At 34.5% G+C, this 27480-nt stretch overlaps 2 protein-coding genes across 2 annotated transcripts; one reads left to right on the forward strand and one right to left on the reverse strand.

Moving 5' to 3' along the window:
* The first annotated feature begins 3744 nt into the window (after positions 1-3744).
* On the forward strand, positions 3745-6250 carry LOC110736063. Its single transcript, XM_021916211.1, has 3 exons — positions 3745-4064; positions 5198-5394; positions 5664-6250. The coding sequence occupies exons 1-3, from the start codon at positions 3969-3971 to the stop codon at positions 5971-5973; spliced, it is 603 nt and encodes a 200-aa protein (XP_021771903.1). The 5' UTR covers positions 3745-3968; the 3' UTR covers positions 5974-6250.
* Positions 6251-23910: 17660 nt separating this feature from the next.
* On the reverse strand, positions 23911-25083 carry LOC110735933 (uncharacterized mitochondrial protein AtMg00810-like). The gene is made up of 2 exons (XM_021916107.1): positions 24223-25083; positions 23911-24111 (listed from the first exon to the last, which is right to left on the reverse strand). Exons 1-2 carry the CDS (start codon positions 25081-25083, stop codon positions 23911-23913), a joined length of 1062 nt encoding a protein of 353 aa, XP_021771799.1.
* Positions 25084-27480: the final 2397 nt, after the last annotated feature.

Genomic DNA, 27480 nt, shown 5'->3' on the forward strand with positions numbered 1-27480 from the left:
AAACTAACTAAATTAAAATAATCTAACATACATTATTATATTAAACTAAACTAAACTAAACTAACATGTTATAATACAACAATTAAAAACTAAACTTAAATAAACTAGGCTAAACTAACATGTCATAACACAAACACATTCCTCTCAAATATTTAAACATATTAGAATATAAATACAACAAATTGTATACACTACACTAAAAACAATAATAAACTACGAATTTTAATACAATAATAAAAGATTTTATATACTCTCTAACCTGTAGATCTGCCCTTGTTATTGCCAAAGAACCGATTAAATCTACAAATCCTACAAATAATTTAAATTAAATACTTAGTAACTAAGTTTATGCTTGCAATTTAAAATGAATAAATGCTGTCAACTTATATTAAAAAATAAAAAAAAAATAAATAAATAAACAGGAATACTACCTACTGTCGGCGGCGGCTGGGCGTCGTCTGGTTGTAGACCGGCGGCCGGATGGTGTTCAAGGCTACGGGGTTCACATTTGAGGTTAGTAAAAACTCCCCAAAAAAAAAAAAAAAAAAACACCCAAAAAACACCCAAAAACCCCAACACAGTGAATTAAAAAAAAAAACCAACAAAACAAACACCACTTATCACTAATCAACGGCGGCGGCTTCGACTCTTTGTGGTTGTGGTAAAAACCGGCGGTGGGTGTGGTGAATTCCGGTGAAGCCTAGGTGAAATGGTGGTGGTGGTTAGGGTTTTTAGCAAAAATGTAAAAAAAAAAAAAAAAAAAAAAAAAAAAAAAAAACTAAAATACTTACCGGCGGCGTCCTAGCGGCGGGGTGGTGGTGGCGGCGACGCTCCCTTTCTCCCTCTCTCTCTTCTTCTTTCTCCGTCTCCCTTTCTCTCTCTTCCTCTTCTTCTTTCGCGTTTGTTGTTCAGTTTTTTTCAGAACTTAACGTTATTTTTTTTAATTGTTGCAGCCTTCCGACGGAAATTATTCCCTCGGAATTTACAGGTTCCGATGGAATATTCCGTCGGAAATGGTTTTCCGACGGAATATTCCCTCGGAACTAGAATATTTTGAGGGAAAATAAATCCGTCGGAATATCTCCTACGGATTTTTCCGTCGGAAGGTTTCTTTTCCGACGGATTTTTCCTACAACTCTATTTTCCGCCGGAAATTTCAAATTTTCCGACGAAATTATAGTCCGTCGGAGATAATCCCTTGGAAAATAGCCTATTTCTAGTAGTGTAAGGAAGTGTCACAAATATTGCACCATTTTTGAGGAAACAAAATATCTCTGTTCACCCTGCAAATACCCAATATACCCTTACTTTAAACTCTTGATTCTTTATTTTATTACTTTATGTTTACATCGCATGGATAATTTTGTATTTTTACCTTTCTCTCTCTTCCTTTTCCCACTACCAAAAAAAAGTGTGTCCAACCCCTATAGTGCGATATTAAAAGAACGGAGGAAGTCCATATTTTTGATATTGGTTTAACAATGTTTTAAATAGACATTTTCCAATTGTTATCAACTATGTATATAAGTATTTTTGACCAAGTGTAAATGACTTTCTTTTTATTCCGTAGCAACGTTCCGACGGAATTAATCCATCGGAAGGTTCGTTACTTTCCGACGGAAAAATCCGTCGGAAGGTTCGCAACGTTCCGACGGAAGCTTGGCTTGTTGCGACGGAAAATTCCGTCGGAAGATAACTCATACCGACTAAAAATGTTCCGTCGGAACATTGCGACGGACTTCCTAATTAAGTCAAACTTGACTCCGACAGAACAAAATCCGTCGGAAATTCTGTCGGAATGGAATTTTCCGACGGAATTTCCCTCGGAATATCGCGAAATTCCTACAAAATGTATTGCGACGGTGCCTTCCGACGGAATTTCAGGGTTTTCCGGCGGATTTTTTCCGTCGTTGATTGGCTGTTTTCTAGTAGTGTTACAATCGACATAGTAAACCCATATGAAATCGATACGAAAAAAATAATAGTATTTATTCACCATTTTTATGCACATTTATAAAATTATGGAAAAGCCTATCGTTTACAATCGCCACTAAAACCCAAAAATCAATACGAAAAGCCTGTTTTACACTAGATTTTAAACTTTTGTTTGACAAAGAGAACATAAAATATGTCATAGCTTCTTGGATAAACATTTAATATTACAACTTGAGATTGCATATTTGAATCTTGTATAGATCATATGTAGGGATTTTTTTTTTAATTTATTTTTATTTTTTAGAAAATGAGTTCAATAATCACCATGATTGAATGTTGTTTTCCGTACCGGTTAATAAGGACAACCCTAGCAAAAGCAAAAAAAACACTACTAAAGGCTATGGCAACGGCGGATATTTGTATCGAATAACCATTCGTTGGTTTTTTTTTGTAGCAATTACAATCGATACGAAATGTTAAAATGATCGCTATGAAAATGTATTTTTCTTATAGTGGTTAGATCAAAATTAATTATAAAAATAAAATATTGTCTTATACATTTGAAAATTTTATCTAAGAGAGTAGAAACAATTTATTTTATTTCGTATACATACAAAAATTCACATTCAATTGTTTTTAAAAGAAAAAAAAATTGGATTAGTTAAAAAAAAAATAATGAAATATGAGAAGTGATTATAATAAAAAAAATTCTAAAAAATAATGAAATATGTAGTATATGATAAATGATTTGTATTTATCTTTTGATATTAGAGTTTAATCTAAATATATGATGAATGAAAGGAAATTCACAATTTATTTAAAAAAAAAAAATTAAATGATATTCGATAAAATAACAAAAAAATTTCACATACATAAAAAAAATATTTATTTTTTAAAAAATACAAATAAATCGTACATCGCACAAGTTTTATCTAATAATTATTATATATTGGTATTTCAACCCAATTACATGGTCAGGCCAAATCATAATAAGCGAAAAAGTAAAAAATCGTTGAAATGGTTTGTATGACTAATCTTCAAACGTTGATTCAGTTGGTCGTATGATAATTATTTAAACTAAATTTTGCACTTAAAATAGTTGTCACTAAGTTGTATTGTTCGCTATTGCTAATATCTATAATTATGTAATGGAATTTTATAAGCGAAAAATAATGATTAGTTGAAATTATATTAGCTTACAATTCGACATGGTTGTGACTTGCATGTAAGCTACATGAAAGGGAATAAGATAACGACCGGCATGCTGTATATTGAAAAAATTATATAAACAACTTATGCTCGATCCCCCGCAACAACAATTGGGAGGGGAATGGAACCTAACCACCCATAATTGATTATCGAATCCAAACTAGCTTAAAGGGTGTGTTAAATACGGGTCTGGGCTGCACCCGCAAACTAAGAGAGAGAGTCCACTTCACAAGTCCAAATGAGGTTCTATTCCAAAACCATATGGCGATAGGAGGAGTAGCCCCTCAGTATTATAAAGTGTTTAACTCTCTTCTTTTCTCAATATGGGACACCTACATGTGTTATTTGATAGGATATACTTCTAACAGGGTGAAGCGGGTGGAACAAAAAAAAAAATAATTAGTATATAGAAGGTGTTATTATATAGTCGTAAGACAAAGTATATGCTAACTAAATGGAATAATAGTCAAAGTTGTAATTTATTCTTCGATTTTCTGTAATTTCCAAGTTATTACACCTACCATATACAGGACACGTGTTATATATAAAACCTATTTGAAGCGAATTACACTTGGTCCTCCAGCGATTACTTAAAAAAATTTGTATTCAGTATACAAAGCGAGATTGAAATAATTGAAAGAGATATGGAATGAATTTGGTAATTATATAGAGATGAAGACAACTCACAAACCGACTTTGACTATTCTACGTTCTATTTTTTTTATTTTTTTTATCAAATATAATATATAAAACAAGTTATTAAGAGTATATAAAGCAAGTAATTAAGGTGATCAGGAAAACACACCAAGCTAAGAGAGGTCAACATGGGAGGAGCCAATATTGTGGTATGCGTACTTCTGGGCATCCTAGGTTTCGTTGCTGCCGGTCTTGGTTTTGCTGCTGAGGCCACTAGGATTAAGGTAATATTTTGTGTTTAATTATTTTATCTTACCCATTTTTAATAAGAGTTTAACTAATATTAATAGGGTGAACACGGTCCAGTTTGGTGTGGTTTGAGTACCAAACCAAACCAAACCACAAAATACGGTTTGGTCAATTTTTCAAACCAAACCAAACCGTATTAGTATTCTAATCAGAACAAACCAAACCGTAATAATACGCTTTGATGCGGTTTGGTTTGCGGTTTATAATGAGACGACATTTTAATAAAATTACAATGCATTAGTGATGTTAATTATAGAACAATTAATGGTAATGTAACAATTAAAACCAAAAAAAAAGAAAGCAAATTATGACTTACTGACAGTATACCTTATATTAATTTTTTTGTATTTTGATTTTTAATGTTTTTATTCTTATTAATTTTTTTAATATATAATAATTATTTTAATTTATCTAAAACTTATATAAATATTAAAATACGATTTACTGGTTTACGGTTTGGTTTGGTTTATAATTTTTGAAAAACCAAACCAAACCGTAAACCATATTTACAAAAATTCCTAGATCAAACCGTATTTTTATAAACCGTAAACCAAACCAAACCAAACCGCTATTCCGCTAAAATACAATTTGATCCGGTTTGGTTACGGTTCAGACCAAACTGTGTACAACCCTAAATATAATGGCTTTAGATATTGTAATTTGCTTATCATATCAATTTCCATGCCAAATTCTTAAACTATTGTTCTAAAGGAAATAAATCATAAATAGTCCCATTTGTTTTTTTAGCAAACTTAACTAATTGATTTTGATTGATTAAAGGTGAATAAATTTATATATAAGATAGAAGATAGTAAGTTTGGCTAATCAAAAGTGAAAGATAGATCGATAATGGTCAAGTAAGAGGGAGGTTTTCATTAAAGACAACATATTTGGTTTTCTAATATCCGGAGACATAAAGTGTTCAAATTGACATATATTTAAATTTTTATTAATTAAAAAATGAAAATATATATATATATATATATATATATATATATATATATATATATGGAGCACAAAATAAAAGTGACTTGAAGTTAACTTGAAACTTTAATTTGTAAGTTTGTAACGCTATTGATTATTTTTGAATATTGATTGTTATTATCAGGTGTCTGACATAATTGTAACGAGATTTGGTTGCGACTACCCTAGTAGTCCAGCTAACATACTTGGATACATTGCAGCATTACTCTTACTCGGAGTCCTTATTATTACTAGCTCTATTACTCGCTGCGCTTGCTGCAACAGAAACACTGCTAACAATACTCAATCCGCTGGAGCCATCTTTTTCTTTATCATATCATGGTACGTACATATTCACTTTCTTTAATTGCATAACTATAACATATGTACCAAGTACAAATATAAAAATTCAGTAAATGAGCTCATCTATACGCACGTGATGCGTGTTCTTTAAATTTTTGAAAAACATATACTAGTCATTTATAAAATATAAACAATTACATGTATTTTAGATATTTCAAGTGAACAATACCATGTCACATTTTTTTTTTTAATAGCCTTATAATATAAACTTCTCTAATTTATTTCACTTGTTGATTTGTTACGTACAGTATTGCTTCTATCATAGGAATTGGTATCCTAGTAGCAGCTGGTAATCTGAGCACTCGTCAAGAGTATCTCAGTTCAACCGGATTATGCTACTATGTAAAACCGGGTGTGTTTGCCTCCGGTGGTGGTTTGGCACTTGTGGCATGTATTTTTGGCCTATGCTCCTATAGTTCATCGACAAAGCAACGTCGTGAACAAGTACCAGCAGCGGTTCCATATCAAGGGGGCGGCGTTGCTATGGGTACTCCTCAGTTTGATACTGCCTCTACAAACTCGAACCCCAAGCCACGACCGGTGCAATATGCTGTTTGAAATACTAGAATTTTTTTCTGTGGAGTTTGAGATCATATTCTAATGATATACTTCCTCCGTTCTACTAATATTGCAACAATGGACTGCTTTTAAATTAAAAAAAGTTTTGTATCTGAGTATGAAGGCAAGACTAGGGACCTAAGTTTGTTATTGTATTTTGTTTATTATTTATCTAAAAAAAAAAAATCTAGAGTGGAATGGCATAATCTGTCATCTGTGTTTGTAATGTGTAAAAATATTGAATTGTACAATTATCATTTGATTTATTTAAGAATTTCCTGCAAGTTGTTTACATTGTTGACTTGGCATATATACTAAAGCAACAAGGTCAAACGGTTTATCCAATATGACCGAGGAGACGGATTTTTAAGGACACCAAATTAAATTTAAAATATCTATTGATTGGTTGCTTTGTTGTACACTCGTACCACTTAGCAATTCCTATGCAGTAACACTTAGGAAATCGATCATTACAACATGTTATAAACTTATTACACAAATGAATCAAACTTATTTCATTTTTTTGAAAATATAAAGAATAAGATATTTAAGAAGCTTTATGCACAATTGCACATACAACATTTATTTGGGGGGGGGGGGGGGTTTGGGATTTGTGCACATATTCCTACAAATTTTTTCTAAAGCAGTGGGTTCTTGTATTATTAATAATCTAAGTAACAGATTTCCTTTTATTTTTTGTCTGGAAGAAACAGATCTCTTAAACAAGTTTCTTATAAAGAAACTTGTTTAAGAAATCATTAGTGATACATGGAGGATAAATTGGTAGTTTGAAAGTCTAACTGGCTAATACAAGAGGGGGGGTGAATTGAATTTGAGGTGAAATCTAAAAACTTTTGCGGAATTGAAATAATGACGAGAGAAGATATAGACTTTTCTAAATTTCCACTATGTAATCAAACTCTTTACAAGTGAAGATTCAAACCCGTTAACAAGTTCCACAAATTAGGAACTTGTTCCCAACTCTCACATAAGCCTTCAGCAGCGAAGCTTCCTTGACCTCACCTTACACAAACTCACAATCCCAAACCCCAAAGTACTTGAATACAATCTGTGATTACAAATACCTATTGCACTCAAGAATATAAGAAGGATAATAACTCTCTTTATGTTATTAGATGGCTACTGGAATTTTTATGCTCAAGAGTTATGTTTTTCTGAGATAGTTTGCATGAGTATTTATAGAGAAGGCTTAGTCATTAACCTCCACTATAATCACGTCCACATGCCAACACCCCACTAACAACTTGTGGAGTTATCTTGACAGATGGTGATCATGAAGGAGGTTTCCTAGCCTTATCTCACTAATCCACTATCTCAACAACTTGATAAACATTAGCTTTGATAAAACCGTATAATCAGAGATTTTCACAAAGAAAACTGCTTGCTAACTTTATCAAAAGTTTGTTTTAAAAATATTTTATTTTAAAAAGGATTTTATTTGAAAAGATAAATTAATTATTTATATTAAAACAACTAGATAATTATTTTCGATAATTATCTTTATTCGAAATTAGATAACTAGATAAAACTTTTATAAATTATCTTTTCCTTAAGAAATTATCTTTTAAAACTAACTTTTATTCCAGTAGTCTTTTTAATAACATAAGTCATTGAGTTCCTTTCCGAATTCATATTATTGAGTGCTCACAATTAAAACTAGAACGTGAGATTTGCATGAGGCTTTTTAGAGAATGCTACTCCGCATCCAAGTTCCTACTCCGGAACGAACTTTGCTTGAACCCTTTATTCACCAAAGACTCAAAACATTCATTAGTCGAGTTTGTCAATTTGTCCATCAAAACCAAAAGGCTCAACAAATTCCCCCTTTTTGATGATGACAAACATTGACAAACTTAGGTAAATAAAATCATCCAGGCATGCAACAAAAATTTAAAGCGAGACATGAAAACAAAAAAAAATAATTAAAGGACTTAGAGAAATACTAAAAAGTATTTATTTTAAAAAGACTGAGCAAAAGAAAAATTAACAAAGACTTAAAACTTAGATTACTAGTACTTTATTGAGTTAACTAAACTTAGCAAAAGTTTGTACCTTCGATGTGTGAGTTCCTTGGTAAACACCTTAGCCGCCATGAAGTTTGTCTTTTCCCCCTTTTGTCATTATCAAAAGATTGAAAAAAAACATTTTGCTATACTCCCACTAGACTACGTAGGGAATAGTGAGCTCAAATAATGCAAGGCAAAAATAAGTTAGGTACTAAATTATCAGCAAACACACACAATCATATGAAAAATACGAGCCAAGTTCCCATAGACGAAAATCAAAAGCAGGAAAGAGTAGCAAAAGTTAAGAATTACAAACTGAAATCCAAATGAAACAAGCAAAAGCAAAAGAAATTAAAAGTAACAAGTTCGAAATTGCAATTATGGGGAATAGGTAGGTTCATCAGCTGGGGTTATAGGGTCATTAGAAGCTTCCTCCACTTCTTCAAAAGCCACCCTGTTAATCGTCTCCAATATCTCCTGAGTGTTGTGCAGTATGTTCTTCTCAGCAGCATCAACCTTGTTCTCCATCCCTGTAAAACTGGTTGCCTGAGCATCTGCCACAGCCTGCACTTGGCGTTGAAGAGAAGCCAGTTGCTTTGCCATGTCCTCCAGCTTTGTGCACACCATCTTTATTAGCTGCTCCATTTCTGCTTTCACCTGTTGAATATCAAAAACAAAAGCATTTGTTCCAGAGAAGGCAGCAAAGCCTATAGGCTGTGATGTAGGAAAAACTGGGGTGGGAGAGGGAGAAGTCTGTTTTGGAGGTGAAACAGGAGTGGAAGAGGGTTTAGCTTGTTTTGGGGGAGAGTCATGAACAGAAGATGGCTCGGAAGCAAAAGGAACTTGTGTAGGGGTAAAATCAGGGTCAGAGTGATCTGAAGAACTAATGTCTTCAATAATCACAGGCTTTAGAGTAGAAGTAGCAGGTTTGACAATTTTCCTCTTACTCCTCCTGAGTTCCCCTTTATAAGGGAGATCAAGACTCTCACTTTCTGAGCTATATTCCCCCTCACTCTGAGTCTCCTCTTCTTTCTCAGATTCTGCCTCCTGTGGTTCCCCCTCAGAAATTTTTTCCTCCTCTTTGTCTTCCTCTCGTTTTTCTTTACTTTCTTCTTTTTCAGATTCACTTTCCTCCTCTTCTGACTCACTTGTATCTCCCTCTACAACTTGTGTTTTCCCTTTTCCACTATTTTTCTCCTCTCCTCCTCTAGTCAAGAAAGTAATTATCCCACTCTCAAGTTTAAGGCTCAGGCGAAGCAAAGATTGCTCCGAGAGAATGTTCTCAGGTTTAATATAAGTGGGTGACTCACTTTCAACATCAATCCCAAAAGACTTAAACAACACAGTAAGGAGAGATCCATATGGAATAGTAGTTTTAGTAGCATAGAAAACCAAATGTTCAATCATCAGTTTTGGAAATTTTATTTTTATTTTCCGAGCAAGACAAAAGATGATGGTTGCATCTAGTAAGGATACTATGCTTCGTTTTTGCAAACGAGGAACAATGCCTCTCCATGTGAAATTGAACAATAATTTGTGAAGAGGAGTGAGTATGTTATGATGTGAAGTCTTGCTTTTCGGGTTTCCACCTATAAATTTGATTATTCTATTCTCATCATAATGCCCAATTTGCACAATTTGTTTGTGTTTTAGGTACGAACTATAGCCAGAGGTGGGGACTTGAAACAAGTTCCCTAAATATGCAACATCAAAATGAATGCGAGTATCTTTGACTGTAGTCGTGCATACACCATTGTTGTGTTTGAAAGTATTTTTGAATTCAAACAAAAGCTTGGGGTAAATTGGGTAGTGAGAGCAATTTTGGAACAAATGCACCCATTCTTGATAATCAATTAAGGAGATGAATTCGGATTACTTACTTGCTGTACACCAGTCATAATTGATGTGATAGCCGTGAGTGTAGTTCCAAGATGGAGACTTTTGAGAGCTTTGCCTCTTTCTGTCACCTCCTTTCACAGTTGTAGCCTTTCTCTTTGTTGGAGCTTGAGGGTGAACGACGGCAAGTGGGACTGGTTCAGGGGAGCCGCCAGCAGAGGAAGGTTTCCGGGTTTTTGGTGGTTTCGGTGTTGAGTTTAGGTTAGTTTTCATGGTTATGAAGGTGAGTTGAAGGGAAGGAGAAGATGAATAGTGCGAATAGGAAGGAGAGAGAGTGAGGCCGGTTTTTATGAGGGTGTATGGAGAAGTTAATTTGATGTGATTGATGAGGGTGGAGTGTTAAAGAGCTTAATTGGGAAGGGTGAGAAAAAGTGACGGTTTATATGGTGAGGTAGTAGAGTAGTTTTAGGGGTAGTAGGATTTTAATAGGGTGAATTAATTGCAACTTTCAAACTTATCACAATAAAATATAAACGTGTAAAAGCTAAGAAATATACGGAAAGTAAGGAGTAGTGAATATTCTAGCTCCTTATCTTACGAAAAAAAATATTTTTGTATTTTTGAATTATATGAGGAATAGAAAAAGAATTGAACATAGAAAAAAAAAATTAAGGAAGGAAAAAGATAAGAATAAAAAAAAATAAGGAAGAAAAAAAAGATAATAACAAGAAGGAAAACAGATAAAAAAAATTTAAAAAGATAGATAAGTGCAAATTGATCGTAAATTATGATAATAATTTACGTGATCATAATACAGAGAATAAAGAATGATGAAAAGGGAACTTGAAACAACATGGCTCAATATTTTTAACATATTAAAAGTATGTATAAGTGACTTTTCAATACTTCACAAATCTTTCCCCTGGGTAATTTCAGCTGTGTTATGCACACAAGATTGAGCATAGCATTGTTAGTTACATCCGATTTTACCTTAGGGGTTCCAAACAAAAATCACTTGAGCCGTAGCATCCCCAATTCCACACGCATCTTTTCAAACTTGTCTCTGCTTAAAGGCTTAGTTAATATATCAGCAATTTGACATTCAGTAGAAATAAAATCTAGCTTAATTAAGCCCTTTTCAACATTATCTTTCAAAAAGTGATGCCTTACATGTATATGCTTAACTTTAGAGTGTTGTACTGGATCTTTAGAGATGCAAATGGCACTTGTGTTATCACAATGAATAGGAACGCACTCTAAAATAATGCCATAGTCACGCAACTGTTGTTTTATCCATAGCAATTGAGAGCAACATGCAGCAGCAACCACATATTCTGCTTCGGCAGTGGATAGAGCAACAGTGTTTTGTTTCTTGGAACTCCAAGAAACCATGCAAGAGCCTAAGAATTGGACCATACCTGACGTGCTTTTACGATTTACTAAATCTCCTGCATAGTGAGCATCAGCATATCCTCTTAGGTCAAATGAGTCACTTTTTGGATAGAACAGACACAAGTCTTCCGTCCCTTTTAAGTATCGTAGAATCCTTTTGACGGCTGTTAGATGCGATTCCTTTGGATCTGATTGAAATCTTGCACAAAGACCTACACTAAACGAAATGTCAGGTCTGCTAGCAGTCAAATATAACAAGGAACCAATCATACCTCTGTATTTTGTTTGGTCCAAACGAGTTCCCTTGGGGTCTTGGTCCAACCTTGTGGTTGTTCCCATGGGAGTGTGGTTTATCTTTGTGCTTTCCATACTGTATTTTTTCAATAACTCCTTCACATATTTCTGCTGATAGATCATTATTCCTTCGTTAGTTTGCTTAATTTGGAGCCCAAGGATGAAGTTGAGTTCCCCCATCATGCTCATCTCAAACTCACTGCACATTAAATCGGCAAAGTACTTGCACAAGGATTCATTAGTTGCACCGAAAATAATATCATCAACATAAATTTGTACAATTAATAAATGAGTTCCTTTTGATTTTAAGAACAAAGTTTTATCAACTTTTCCTCTTTTGAAATCATTTTGTAAAAGGAATTTAGAAAGTCTTTCATACCATGCTCTTGGAGCTTGTTTTAATCCATACAGTGCTTTATCAAGCTTAAAAACATGGTTAGGAAAGTTTGGATCCTCAAATCCAGGTGGTTGTTCAACATAGACGTCTTCCTTTAAAAAACCATTTAAAAAAGCACATTTGACGTCCATTTGATAAAGTTTAAAACCCATAAATGCAGCAAATGCAATTAAAATACGAATTGCTTCTAATCTAGCTACAGGAGCGAAAGTCTCCTCAAAATCGATACCTTCCTGCTGATTGTAGCCTTTAACAACCAATCTTGCCTTGTTCCTTACAATTGTGCCATGTTCATCTAGCTTATTCCTGTATACCCATTTGAGACCAATAACCTTTTGATTCTTTGGTTTAGTTTCAAGGTGCCACACTTTGTTTCTTTCGAATTCATTTAATTCCTCTTGCATGGCAACAATCCAATCTGCATCTTCCAAGGCTTCTTTGTGATTTCGAGGTTCCAGTGTTGATAGGAAGGCGTTAAATGCACAAAAGTTTCTCAGTTGGGATCTCGTCTGAGTTCCCTTGCTTAGGTCACTTATAATTTTATCCAGGGGGTGTGACCTTTGATGTTTCCATGGCTTTGGTTGGAATGATTGAGCTGGTATAAAAGTGTTATTTTGAGTTGCTCTTTCTTCCATTTCTTCATGGTGTTCTGCTTCTGCATTTGCTTTGCCTTCTGTGTTTTCTGTTTCTTCTGTATTTTGAACAGAGGCTTCAGTATTATTTAGAACTTCAGTAGGTTCCTTATCAGTATTTTCAGTAATTCGAACAGGCTGCTTTCTGGGAATTAATTCTTCATCTTGGTCTGTTGAACGAGTGAGACCAATTTCAAAATCTCCATCTTCATATTCCTGTATACAATCATAATTATTAGTTTCATCAAAAATCACATGTATACTTTCTCCTACACACATAGTCCTCTTATTGTAAACTCTATAAGCTTTACTATTAGATGCATATCCTAAAAAGACTGCTTCATCACTCCTTTCATCAAATTTTCCAAGATTTCTTTTATCATTATTGTGAACAAAGAATTTGCATCCAAAGGCTCTTAAATGAGCAATATTAGGTTTTCTCCCTTTTAACAGTTCATAAGGTGTCTTGTCCAACATTGGTTTGAGCATGGCTCGGTTGATGATATAGCATGCTGTGTTGACGGCTTCTGCCCAAAAATTCCTTGGAATCCCACTTGCTATTAGCATTGTTCTTGCCATGTCTTCCAGTGTTCGGTTTTTCCTCTCAACCACACCATTTTGTTGTGGTGTTCTTGGCGCTGAGAAATTGTGACTTATTCCCTGTTCCCTGCAAAATTCATCAAACTTGGAATTTTCGAATTCCGTACCATGGTCAGTTCTCATATGAATAAGTTGATTACCTATTGATTTTTGTGTCTTTTTCAAGAAAGTCATAAACATATCAAAAGTTTCATCTTTACTATGTAAGAATATGACCCATGTAAATCTAGAATAATCATCCACAAGAACTAAGACATATCTTTTTCCACTTCTACTTTGAATTCTAACGGGGCCACACAAATCCATATGAATGAGTTCCAATGGTTTTGTGGTGCTTACCATTTTCTTTGATTTAAATGATGATCGAACATGCTTTCCTTTGATGCAGGCTTCACAAATTTTGTCATTTAGGAACTTGATAGAGGGTAGTCCGATTACCAAGTCCTTTGACCTTAATTTGTCAAGCAATGAAAGACTAGCATGTCCAAAACGTTTATGCCATAGAAGTGGATCATCCTCAATAACACTTAAACAAGATAGATTGTATTTTGGAACTTTGTTAAGGTCCACGGTATACGTGTTCCCTTTACGAGTTCCTTCCAAAACGATTTTTCCAGTGTTATTGTTGATGATTTTGCATTTTTCAGAAGAAAAGCTTACAGAGTTTCCTTTATCACAAAACTGAGAAATACTGAGTAGATTATGCTTCAAACCCTCGACTAAAAATACATTGTCAATTGCATGGGAACTTGACCTTCCTACTTTGCCAACAGCAACAATGTTGCCTTTCTTATTGTCTCCAAAGGTCACTGTTCCCCCTATATAGGCCGTCAGTGAGAGAAATCTGGATTCATCTCCTGTCATGTGCTTAGAACAACCGCTATCGAGGTACCACTGGTTGTTCCCCCTCACTGCGACCTGCAAAAGAATTTAAGGGTTAGTAGCAGGAACCCTTTCTTTCATGGGTTCCTGTGTTGACGCATTTGAATCAGATTTCTTCTGCCAAACGTAGTTCACATTCTTATTGTACTGTTTTGCTTTCTTAGTACATTCTTCACTGCGATGTTCTTGTTTACCACAAAATGAACAAATAGTCTCACTAGGCAAATCCACATACTTCTTTTTCTTTTCAGTGGACTTCTTCTTATGAACATAGCCTAGACCTTCTGTTCTTTTTGTCTGAGCTTCCTTTACCCACTTGGGAACACCCGTGCTTGCTGTATTTTTACTTTTTCTTGCAATTTCTAGGTCCTTTTCTAGTTTTTCATTTTTATCATTAGTATCCTTTATCTCTTTCTTAACATGCTCTAGTTCATTATTAAACATGATTAAAGGAACTTCAGTAGACCTGCAAGAATCAATGTTAGTACACAGCATTTTATATTGAGTTAATTCAATATTCAGCATGCTATTCTCACTCTTGACTCTTTCAAGGGATTCTTTTAGCATAATATTTTTATCTAACAATTCAAAGAATCTGCCTTGAACATCATTTCTTAAGCTATTCAGATACTTAACATGATCTCTACAAATTCCAGTTGCCTTTTAGGCTTGCCTTAGTTTTGCACATAATTCTTTATATTCATCTAAGGTTTCTAACAATAAAGAGATTAATTTATCCTTTGAGAGAGATTTCAAATAACTAGGTTGAATGACTACCTCATCATCATGCTTTGCCATTAGACAGAGATTGGCTACTTCATCGTCTGTGTGTTCCTGTTCCTCTTCTTCGGAACTTGATTCTCCCCACGTGGAAATCATTGCTTTCCTGAAATTTGTTTTAGAAAAGTTAGGCTTGGATTTTCTGTTTTGATCAGCTTCTTTTCCCTTGCCTTTCTCAGATTCCCATAGTGGACACTCTTTGATGAAGTGGTTGGTGCTTCCACATTTGTGACAAGAAGAATTGGCTTTGAATTCCTGATTTCTTTTACTGTATCCTTTCTTCTTGTCTAAAAACTTGTTGTTACGGTAGAATTTTTTCAGCCTTCTCACCAACATTGCAGCTTCTTCTTCATCAATGTCAGACTTCTCTTCGGATTCTTCATTAGCTCTTAGTGCTAGCCCTTGACTTTTAACAGTCTCCTGAGTCCGATTGTTCAACTGGATCTCGTGGGTAATGAGGGAACCCGCAAGCTGTTCCAGATTGAACTTGGTGAAGTCTTTTGATTACTGCACAGCTGCAACCTTTGCTCTCCATCTGTCATTGTCTGGAAGACTTCTTAAGACCTTTCTTACCTGCTCATCTATAGGAATTATCTTACCAAGACACGTTAGTTCGTTAGTAATACTTTTAAATCGAGTAAACATGTCTTTAATGGATTCTTTGTTTCCCATTTCAAAGCGCTCATACTGAGATAAAAGAATGTCTATTTTGGAACATTTAACATCTGACGTTCCTTCATGTGTAACTTCCAGAAGATCCCAAATTTCCTTTGCGGATTTGCACCCTTTGACACGAGTATGTTCATCGGGTCCAAGTCCCCAAATTAGAAACTTTTTGGCAGTAGCATTCATTTCTAATTTTTCGAAATCAGTTTTTTCATATTCATCCATGGGTTTAGGGATTACCTCATTGTTAGCATTCGTTTTCGTAATTTCGTAATCTCCTACTTGTATAATCCGCCATACCTGATAATTCTCTGCTTGGATAAAGATTTCCATCTTATCCTTCCAATAAGGATAATATTTGCCGTTGAAGTATGGAGGCCTTTGAATGGATGTACTCCCAAATTCCTTTTCCTCTGTGTAAGCCATTTTCCCAGGAACTTACTCAACAGGGTTGCCTGCGTGCTCTGAGTTCCTGCTCTGATACCAACTGAAAGTCTAACTGGCTAATACAAGAGGGGGGTGAATTGTATTTGAGGTGAAATCTAAAAACTTTTGCGGAATTAAAATAATGACGAGAGAAGATATAGACTTTTCTAAATTTCCACTATGTAATCAAACTCTTTACAAGTGAAGATTCAAACCCGTTAACAAGTTCCACAAATTAGGAACTTGTTCCCAACTCTCACAGAAGCCTTCAGCAGCGAAGCTTCCTTGACCTCACCTTACACAAACTCACAATCCCAAACCCCAAAGTACTTGAATACAATCTGTGATTACAAATACCTATTGCACTCAAGAATATAAGAAGGATAATAACTCTCTTTATGTTATTAGATGGCTACTGGAATTTTTATGCTCAAGAGTTATGTTTTTCTGAGATAGTTTGCATGAGTATTTATAGAGAAGGATTAGTCATTAACCTCCACTATAATCACGTCCACATGCCAACACCCCACTAACAACTTGTGGAGTTATCTTGACAGATGGTGATCATGAAGGAGGTTTCCTAGCCTTATCTCACTAATCCACTATCTCAACAACTTGATAAACATTAGCTTTGATAAAACCGTATAATCAGAGATTTTCACAAAGAAAACTGCTTGCTAACTTTATCAAAAGTTTGTTTTAAAAATATTTTATTTTAAAAAGGATTTTATTTGAAAAGATAAATTAATTATTTATATTAAAACAACTAGATAATTATTTTCGATAATTATCTTTATTCGAAATTAGATAACTAGATAAAACTTTTATAAATTATCTTTTCCTTAAGAAATTATCTTTTAAAACTAACTTTTATTCCAGTAGTCTTTTTAATAACATAAGTCATTGAGTTCCTTTCCGACTTCATATTATTGAGTGCTCACAATTAAAACTAGAACGTGAGATTTGCATGAGCCTTTTTAGAGAATGCTACTCCGCATCCAAGTTCCTACTCCGGAACGAACTTTGCTTGAACCCTTTATTCACCAAAGACTCAAAACATTCATTAGTCGAGTTTGTCAATTTGTCCATCAAAACCAAAAGGCTCAACATAGTTCGAAGGTGTGCTCCCGATAAAAAGCATTGCAATAACTGCATAGCCATTACAATCAAATTTTAAAAAATTCTAGGGTAGTCATCAACTACTGACGACTACGATCGACTATGGTAAGATATTAAATCTGAACCGATAATGTATTACTTGTTTAATCCTAGTCGTCCAATTCGACACCTCAAAAAAACAGTCATCAAGTTTGTTTGGATAAAAAAATTTGTTCAAAACTTGTTTTTATTTTATTTTATTTTCCTTTTAGAAAATTGAATAAATTAAATATCTTCCAAATAATATATATTTCATCCTCAACCTAAGCTATATCATAATCAACCTTAAATAACCTTCATATGGTTTTCAACATCATCTTCAACCGATGTCAACCTAAAACCTTCATGTTCAACCTAAAACCTTTATCCTTCATCTACAACATTATATAATTACCAAAGTATATATGAAATCAATGAAATCAATAAAATCAATGCCTATTCATCATAATTATGGTTTAATTTTAAATAAACTAAATTCTACACTTAATTTAATTTCATATATTATAATCAATTTATTTGTATTATTGTTAAAAAATCACTTATTATATATTATGATTTCGTGTTAACATTTGATCAGTCGTATGATTTCAAGATTAATACGCCATGGTTGAATATTAAGAATTAATTTTCTGATTTTATATTTATTTAATGATTTTGGATTAATTTCTAGATTAGTCGTATTATTTTGTGTTTAACTTTAATTTGTTATGAATTCATGAGTATTATCCGCCATTGTTGAATGTTGAAACTATGAGAATGATTTTAGGTTGAAGATAAAAAAAAAAAAAAATAAAAAAAAAAACACCATATATGACTAAAACTGAAAGAGGTGTTTCCATGATTTTAGGTACATGTTATTTATATAAACATGCGTTATTTGCGGAGGTTTTTTTTTTGGGAAAACAGAGAAGGCGTGATTTGGGGAGGGAATATATGATAAAATCTTTCTTTATATTTTAATTGTTTCAATTATGTAAAAAAATAAAAATAAAATCTTAATATAAGGGAGGAATCTTAAATCTTTTCTATAGATAAAATACCATCCTATAAAATATGTTAATTAATTTTTTTTAATATTTTTATCTACAATAAATAGTTTTCATTAACAAAACTTAGATTTTATAATTTGTGGGGAGGGGGGAGGGGGGGTACAGGTATAAGTATTGACGACTTGACGTACTTGTACCTGTTTTTATTATTCAATATACTACCTCTGTTAAATGTTATGTGCAACTTTGGGGTATTATTTGTGAGATATAAAATATTCAAAAGTTGCGCATAATATTTAACGGAGGTAATATATATATTATAACTTTACCAGAAAACTAAGTTGTATTGGGGGGCCGTACAGGTACAAGTTATAACAAGAAAGAAATAATAGAATATTCTTTCTTGTTAAGATTATAAATTATAATAACGTATATTGTTTAATGAAAGACTTTAAGCTTTGAAACATGTTTTTTACTCCGGTTTGAAAAGAGTTTTCTTCTTTATCATAGTAAACTAGTGAGTAGCTCAGGCGTTGCCCCAAGTTGCTACTTTTGTAATCGTGCAATTGGATATTTTTTAAAGATTTTGAAATCTGAAATCGACATTATTGAATGTGTTTTTTTAATAATTAAATCATGTGGTTTACACTTATGTACATTTCTTTTTCAAATTTATAACATGCTTGATAATGAGCTAAGATGGTTAAATAGCCAACTATGTTATAAGTGGTTGGGTGTTCGAATCCACTTCACTTTATATTTTTATACGAAGTAATGTGGGTTGCTCACTACGAAATAGGCCGATTTCCGACGGACAGTTTTCGACGGACAAGTATTTCCGTCGAAAAAATTAGAAATTTCGACGGGTTTTTATTTCGTAGGAAATCTGTCGGAAATTTCCGACACAATATAAATCTGTCGGAAATTTCCGACACAATATAAATCCGTCGAAAAATACAGGCTTTCCGACGGAATATTTCCGTCGGAAAAGTAAATTTCAAACGGAAAAAAATCTAACGGAAGGTTCGGACGGAATATTCCGTTGGAACATTAAATTTCCGACGGAATTTAATCCATCGGAAATTTCCAACGGAATTTATAGCCTTTCCGACGGATTTATTACTTAAAAAAAATATAAATTAAAATTAATTAAAACCCTAAAAAACTCGAAAATCCCCCCTCCCCTTTCATTTCTCATTTCTCATTTCTCTCTCATCTCTTCTTCTCTCTCTGCCTCTTTTCTCTTTATCTCTCCTCTCTTCTTCTCTTTCTCTCTCCTCTCCTCTTTCCTCTTCTCGTTCCTCTTTCCTCTTCTCGCCTTTCTCTTCTCGCAAATCCTCTGAAGCAAAACCACGCAATCTCCAAACAAAATAGCACCGGTGACTTCTCATCATCACCACCGACGACTTCTCATCTTCACCGTACGATTTCCTTAACAAAAAAGCATCTGGGTTTTCACCGGATTTGAAGAACATTTTTTGTAATTTTTCTGTTTTTTTTTTCAGATTTTGATTTTAGATTTGTATATGTTTCTGTTTTTTTGTTTTTTTTTCGGATTTTGTTCTTCAATTTGTGGGTTAGATCTGATTTTTTTTATTTGTATATTCAATTTTTCTATATATTAGATTTGTTCAATTCGACGAATTCAATTTTCCTCCCATCCTCTCATTTTTTTTTATGAATTTTTTTCGTTTTTTTTTTAATTATGGGTAGGGGTTGTCTGGGTGGGTGTGGTGGTGGGTGGGTTAGGATTCGATTTTCTGGGTTTTCAATTCCCTGGGTTTTTTATTTTTTGGGTTTGTGGGTTAGTATAGTGGGTTAGGGTCTGGGTACGATCAGTTACGGTACGGTGGGTAGGGGTGGTGGCGGGTGGGGGTGATCTGGGTGGGTGTCACTACTAGAAATAGGGCTATTTACAACGGACGTGTTCAGACGGACACGAAAATCCGTCGGAAACAACGTAATTTCCGAGGGATTTAAATTCCGTCGGAACTTTCCGACGAATTTAGATTTTCCGTCGGAAAATTCCTATGGAATACAAATATATCAAAAAACACTTAGCTTCCGACGGAAAATTTCGGTGGGTGGGGGTGGTCTGGGTGGGTTCGGATTGGTTAGGGTTAGGTGGGGTGGGTTCAGTTTGGTTAGGGTTAGGTGGGGTGGGGTGGGTGAAGTACGTGGGTGTGGTGGTGAGTGGGGGTGGTCTGGGTGGGTGTGCTGCTGGGTTTGGTTAGTGGTGTTACGGTTGGGGTAGTTTGGCTGTATGGGTGCGTTAGGGTTAGGTGGGGTGGGTCTGGTGAGGTGTTGTCGGGTGGTAGCTGAGTCTGGTGGGTGGGTTCAATTTAAGGGGGTTGGTGGGGCTGGTGGTGGGGGTGGTGGGAGTTTTTTTTTTTATTTTTTTTATTGACTTTTTCGACGGATATTTATTCCGTTGAATTTCCAACGGACTTTTACAGGTGCCAGAATTCCATTTCTAACGGAATTCCGTTGGAAAAACTCGAATTTCCTACAAAACGGTTTGCGACCAACCATTTCGACGAAATTCCGTCGGAAAAGGGTTTTACGATGGATTTCAAGTGATTCCGACTGATTTTTTCCGTCATAAGACAGCTGTTTTCTAGTAGTGGCTTTGGTGATGATGTGGTATAAAGAGATGTTGGGTAGGTGATATGGCGTAATGAAGTATTTGTAAAGTGACGTGGCGTAATTTAAAAGGATCTATGTGGCATATGGACGTTTTTATAAACACCGTATAATATATTAGTATAGATGACAAGAGTTGACAAATTGAACCTATGATCAGTATTATAGTAAATACCCTACACACATTGGGAATGCCCAATCATTGTTTGATACCAAACATAACAAGGTCTAAGATGATTCCATGAACTAATTAATGTATTTGTTATTCATAATGAGAAATACCACTTTGATAAGAAACATTCTTTTTAAATTTTTTTTGTCTATAATAATAATAATAATAATAATAATAATAAGAAGAATAATAATAATAATAATAAGAACAATAATAATAATAATAATAATAATAATAATAATAATAATAATAATAATAACTAAATGACAGAAGTACAAAAATTGACTATATGAACAATCTCATGCATATAGTACCCTAACATATTGGGACTACCTAGTAATTATTTAGGACTGTCTAAGGGCCTTTTTTGTTCACCTTATTTATTTACTATTACTATAATAAAACATGCTGACATCATTAAAGGACACATGTCAACTTCTAACGTTAGTTTTGCAAAATTAAATTAAACTAGTTTAATAAAAATAATTTCAATTCAACAAAAATACATTAAAGACAAGTATAAATGACCATTTTGCAAATATACTACCTACGTAAAAAATATATATGTATGTAATAACTAGGATGTCCCAAATATTTATTACGTATTCCCAAAATTATAAATTAAGTATATTTGAAAAGATATCTCAATAATAAAAATAATATACGTAGTTATATTTATGGTCAAAATAAACATGTAAATTATACCTAAATTATATATATTTAAGTTTTACATAAATTAATGTATATATGAATATTTCACCAAAGTTATTTCAAATAATCATGTTAAATATATACATAATAACAATAATGTAATCAGGATGTCCCAAACGATTACGGTGTAGTTCGAAATAAATAAAAAAAATTAAAAAAAAGGGTAAGCTCTCAATGCACAATAATCAAATTAGGTTGTTCCAATAAGTATTATGTAGACTCCATCAAGATATTTAAAGGTTTTTACAATAAAACTAGGCAGTCCCAATTAAGTATTATAGAGTCCCAATATAGTATATATGTGATGGTTATTACAATAAAACTAGTATTCAGCCCGTGCGATGCACAAATTATATTTGTAATTTTTTTTAATGGATGGATTGATCAAGTTGTGTATGCCGCGCCTTTAAAAGTGAAAATAGGGAAATTTTTTAAATCACAAACATATGTGTGAAATATAATTCCTTAAATTCGAATTTTCCTAGCCAAAAATTAGATTGCAACTCTTGAACAACATTGAAAGCCATGCCTACTACCATTCTATTTTTCAAAATATCTGTCAATTAAAAATTTTTATATGGATTAAAACTTAATTAGCGACAAACCTTCTTGACTCAAATGCAAAATGAGGAAAAACACAATGATCTACTTCGTTCAATGAAATCTACTTCTAGTAGAATGCCCAAAAATAAGTGCATTAAAAAATCGATTAAAAGTATATATACATATATAGATTGAGAGGAACAGAAAGATGCAAACTAAACAATTAAAAAAAAAAACAGTAGAATGATCACACATACAATTTAATATTGCTTTTGACACATGATTAAAATTTCAATAAATTATTCCAAAAGAAAAAAAAAAATCAAAGAAACATACCTTGATGGATGCGAAGATATTTCAACAAATAATATCAATTCAAACTAAAAACTTCACACAACTTGACATAAACCTAGAATGAATAAGCAAATTGAAAATAAGTTAAAATATATATACAAAATCATGAATTGCATTGTACTTTTTTTGCTAATTTTGTTTGTAAAAAAGAAAGTAATTAATATTAGAGTAATGAATTAGTGCTTTAGTTATTAAAAATTGGGGATGAATAAAAATGATTAGGGGTAGATAGAAGGGAAGAGTGATTACACTCATAATTGAAATTTAATCAGGGAAGAAAGTAAAGTGCATTTTGATTTGAATGGTAACGAAAATGGGAGTTTGATTAAGAAATATATAATAAAAAACTAATGCAACACTTCATGAAAAAAATCATATAAAATACTAATGCAACCCTTGATGTATAAATTAATTGAAAACTGAGAAGTGAATGAAGCGTTGGTTCATTGTTTGGGGAATAAACCGAACAAATAGAAAGATAAACATCAAAGATTTTTTTTTTTTTTTTTTTTTTTTTTTTTTGCTTCAATTATTTTTTTAACAAAAAATTTTTTTTAAAAAAAAAGAAAAAAAAATCATGAAAAATAGAAAAGGACACGTGGACACTCTAAATTTCCTTTAAATTTTCCTGTTTTGAAATAGAAGTATAGATTAGGCAGTCCCAATAAGTGTTATGTAGGTTAATCAAGAATATTTGAAAGTTATTACAACCAAATTAGGTAGTCTCAAAAAAGTATTACAAACTATAGAATCCTAATAAAGAATATTTGAAGGTTATTATAATTAAATTAGGAAGTCTCAATTAAGTATTATATAGTCTCAAATCTCTCAACAAAGAATATTTAAACGCTATTACAATCAAATTAGGCTGTCCTATTAAGTATTACAATTTTGATAAATAATATATGAAGGTTACAATCAAATTAGCTAGGAAGTCCCAATTAAGTATTATAGCTAGAGTCCCAATAAAGAATACTTGAAAGTCGTTAAAATCAAATTAGGCAATCTCAGTTAATTATTATAGATTTCAATAATGAATATTTGAAGGTTATTACAATCAAATTAGGCGGTCTCAATTAAATATTATAGAATCCTAGTAAAGAATATTTGAAGGTTATTGCAATCAATTTAGGCTGTTCCGATTACGCAATTAAGCAAAATTGGATAAAAAAAAGTGGGCATTTTCCTTACCACTAAAGGTATTAAGCAAAATTGGTAAGATAAAAAAAGAACATATAAAACTTATCAAAAGTTATCCATAAAGTTATCAAAAGTGTTAGATAATGTAAACTCCCTTAGGTTCCATTTATTCATATATATAGGGTTACAACTATGAGTCCTATTATGATAGGAAATCTCAAAAGATATCTACAGAACATTCACAAAAATATATCCTTCTATACAAGATAATATTTAGAATATTTATCATATTCTATCACACCCCTGCGGTCGTAGCGGGAGGAAGACGGACGCTGAGACTGGATCTAAATTCCAAAAATAGTTGTCGAGAGAGACCTTTCGTGAAAATATCTGCAAACTGATAATGAGATGGAACGTGCAAGACCCGTACATGCCCCAACGCCACCTTCTCACGAACGAAATGAATGTCCATTTCGATGTGCTTGGTGCGTTGGTGCTGTACAGGATTATGAGATAAATAAATTGCACTAACACTATCACAATAAACAACAGTGGCCTGCTAGAGAGGACAATGTAACTCCAAAATTAGATTACGAAGCCAACATGCCTCGACAACAACGTTAGCGATGCCTCGATATTTTGCCTCTGCACTAGATTTAGAAAGAGTAGGTTGACGCTTAGACGACCATGAAATGAAATTGTCCCCTAGAAAGCAACAATAACTCGAGGTCGAGCGACGGGTATCTAGACACCTGCCCCAATCTGCATCAGTATATGTAATCAAGTGCATGGATGAAGAAGGATATAAATGTAACCCGTGATCAATGGAGCCCTGAATGTAACGCAAAATGCGTTTCAATGCATCATAATGAGCCTGTTTGGGATCATGCATGAATAAACACACCTGCTGGACTACATAAGCTATGTCAGGGCGAGCGAAAGTGAGGTACTGTAGTGCACCTGCAAGACTACGATAGAGTGTTGGATCATGAAACTGAGGGCCTGTCTCTGCACTAAGCTTGGATTGAGTCTCCACTGGAGTCGCCGCAGGTTTACAACTAGCCATGCCTGCACGCTCTAGAATCTCCTTTGCATATTTCTGCTGAGACAAAAACATATATGAAGGAGTACGAGTAACAACAATGCCCAGAAAATAATTGAGAGGACCTAAGTCAGTCATTGGAAATCCAGTACGTAAGTGAGAAATGATGCGGTCACGCAACAGATTTGAATAAGTAACCAACACAATATCATCAACATATAATAGCAAATATGCCATGTCTTTCCCATGTCGGAAAATAAATAATGAATTGTCACTTTTAGCAATGACAAAACCCATCTGCAAAAGAAAGTTAGCGAATCGCTGATACCAAGCCCTTGGAGCTTGTTTTAAACCATATAGAGCCTTGCGAAGCCTGCAAACGTGGCCTGGAAATCTCTTGTCAACAAACCCGGGAGGTTGATGCATATACACACACTCATTCTAATCGCCATGCAAAAAGGCATTTTTCACATCAAGTTTGTGAATAGACCACTCACGAGCCATAGCCAAACTCAAAACAGTGCGTATAGTGGCCGGTTTAACAACCGGACTGAAGGTTTCATCATAATCAACACCTTCTACCTGAGACCTGCCATCACAAACTAATCGAGCTTTGTGTCTTTCAAGATCACCATTAGCATTCAATTTGTGATGAAATAACCACATACAGTTAACAATGTTCACCCCCGAAGACCTAGGAACTAAATCTCATGTTCCCGTTTCAATTAAAGCACTATATTCAACACGCATCGCATTATTCCAATTTGGGTCGGAAAGGGTTTGTTTGTGATTTTGGGAAGCGGGGAACGAATGATGGCGGATAGACTGAACTTTGGGTTTGGTTTAACTATTCCGTGCTTAGACCGAGTTTGTATTTGAGGTGATAATGGCAGTGGTCTAGTTGGAGTAATTGGCGTTAGGCCGTGAAGTGGGGGTGGTGTGTATGTGGATGAGGTGCTTGGAGAAGGGCTGTTGGGCTGATTTGAGTGGTGTGAAGGAGGTGGCAAAGTGGGTTGTTGGGGTTGCTGCTGGGCCATAGGTGTGTGGGTTATGGGAGCACCCTGCTGGGCCGTAGGTGAGGATGGCAGCAGGGGCCGCAACCCACCTGTGGCTGAGGGTGCAGCGCCACAGCCCGCCTGTGGAGTGGGCTGTGTGTGGCGTGCTGGCTAGGTTGTTGGCTACAGCCCAGTTGCGGCCTGCTGAGCAGCGCCACAGCCCGTCTGTGGAATGCGTGGGCTGTGCTGTGTGGTGTGCAGGCTGGGTTGTTGGTCGCAGCCCACTAGTGGTCTGTTGAGCAGCGCCACAGCCCGCCTATGGAGTGGGCTGGTAGGTGTGCGTGGTGTGGGTTGCATTCGGATGTGGTGTTGCAAGAGCGGTGATGGGTCATCCGAGGCTAGGAAATCGTAATTAGTCGATTGAAACTTAGCAATATGTGTAAATGGAAGAGTATGTTCATCGAAAGTGACATGGCGAGAAATATGATTTTATTGGTGGTGATATCCATACACCTATAGCCTCTATGATTGGAAGGAAAGCCCAAGAAAACACATGGGGTGGAGCGAGGTGCAAGCTTATGAGGCATTGTTAACAAATACACCCAAAGACCCTAAGATGATTATAGGACGGGACAACCCCAAATAGAGCTTGAGCCGGAGTGATTTGATTAAGAGTTTTAGTAGGCATAATATTTAGGAGATAAGTGGTCGTTTTTAAGGCATAATTCCAAAAGGCCGGTGGAAGTGATGCATGAAACAATCGAGTACGCTTAACATTGTTAAGAGTACGAATCATACGTTCGTCTTTGCCATTTTGAGAAGATGTGTGAGGACAAGAGAAGTGAAAAACCAATCCATTTTTGACACAAAATAATTTGAACGTGTCATTGTCGAATTCTTGACCATGATCACTTTGAAAAGATTTAATAGGACGTTCAAATTGGGTTAGAACATATTGTCGAAAATTGAGAAAGGTTTGAAAAGCTTGAGACTTATATACAAGAGGAATAGTCCACACATAATGAGTATAGTAATCCCATAGAACTAGATAATATTTGTGACCTTTATCACTACTAATAGGAGAAGTCCACAAATCGGCATGAATAGTGTCAAAAGCAGAATAAGTAGTGCTATTGGAATTATGAAAAGGCAAGCGAGTATGTTTTCCTAATTGACAACCTACGCAAATAGTGGAGTCGTGCTCCTTATTACAATCAATCAAATTTTTACTTCTAAGAAAATCAAAGGTGGGTGCCCTTGGATGTCCTAAGCGGTTGTGCCACGTGGATGGAGACAAGGCTGTGAGAGAAGTGGCTAGACATGTTGTCAGTGCTGTGGGCACAGGATAAAGGTCCCCGGTACTATTACATCTGGTTATTAGATTCCCCGTTCGTAGATCCTTCACAGAAAAACCATTAGGATCAAACTCTATTGACACAGAATTATCAGAAGTAAACTTTCTAACAGAAATTAAATTTTTGATAATTTGGGGAGCTAAGTAAACATCACGCAAGGAAAGAGATTTATTAGCAATAGTGGAATGACCATAACCCGTAATTGGAATGCGTTGATCGTTACCCACTTGAATATAATTAGATGTGCTTAAATTAAAAAGGGGTAAGAGATTACCGGCATCATTTGTCATGTGGGAAATGGCTCTAGAATCCATGTACCAAGACGGATCGTAGTTGGGGAGACTCATTGTTGCAAACGCATTTCCCAGCTCGGTTGGAGTCATTGTCAAACCATACTCCGATCCATGAGAAGAGTAAGCTGCTTGGGACTGTTGTGGAGGCCCAAAGAAATAGGCCTGTTGTGGCCTTGTTTG

Source organism: Chenopodium quinoa, unplaced genomic scaffold (assembly GCF_001683475.1).
Source record: "Chenopodium quinoa cultivar QQ74 unplaced genomic scaffold, ASM168347v1, whole genome shotgun sequence".
In the NCBI taxonomy this organism is placed as follows: Eukaryota; Viridiplantae; Streptophyta; class Magnoliopsida; order Caryophyllales; family Amaranthaceae; genus Chenopodium; species Chenopodium quinoa.

Bases quoted from the DNA above. Each gene is read 5' to 3' on its own strand.
- LOC110736063 (XM_021916211.1), top strand. From the start codon at position 3,969: ATGGGAGGAGCCAATATTGTGGTATGCGTACTTCTGGGCATCCTAGGT. The intron at 4,065-5,197 runs GTAATATTTTGT...TGTTATTATCAG, and splicing joins CTGAGGCCACTAGGATTAAG to GTGTCTGACATAATTGTAAC. The intron at 5,395-5,663 runs GTACGTACATAT...TGTTACGTACAG, and splicing joins TTTTTCTTTATCATATCATG to TATTGCTTCTATCATAGGAA.
- LOC110735933 (XM_021916107.1), bottom strand. From the start codon at position 25,083: ATGCATCAACCTCCCGGGTTTGTTGACAAGAGATTTCCAGGCCACGTT. The intron at 24,112-24,222 runs GCATGTTGGCTT...AATCCTGTACAG, and splicing joins TCGCTAACGTTGTTGTCGAG to CACCAACGCACCAAGCACAT.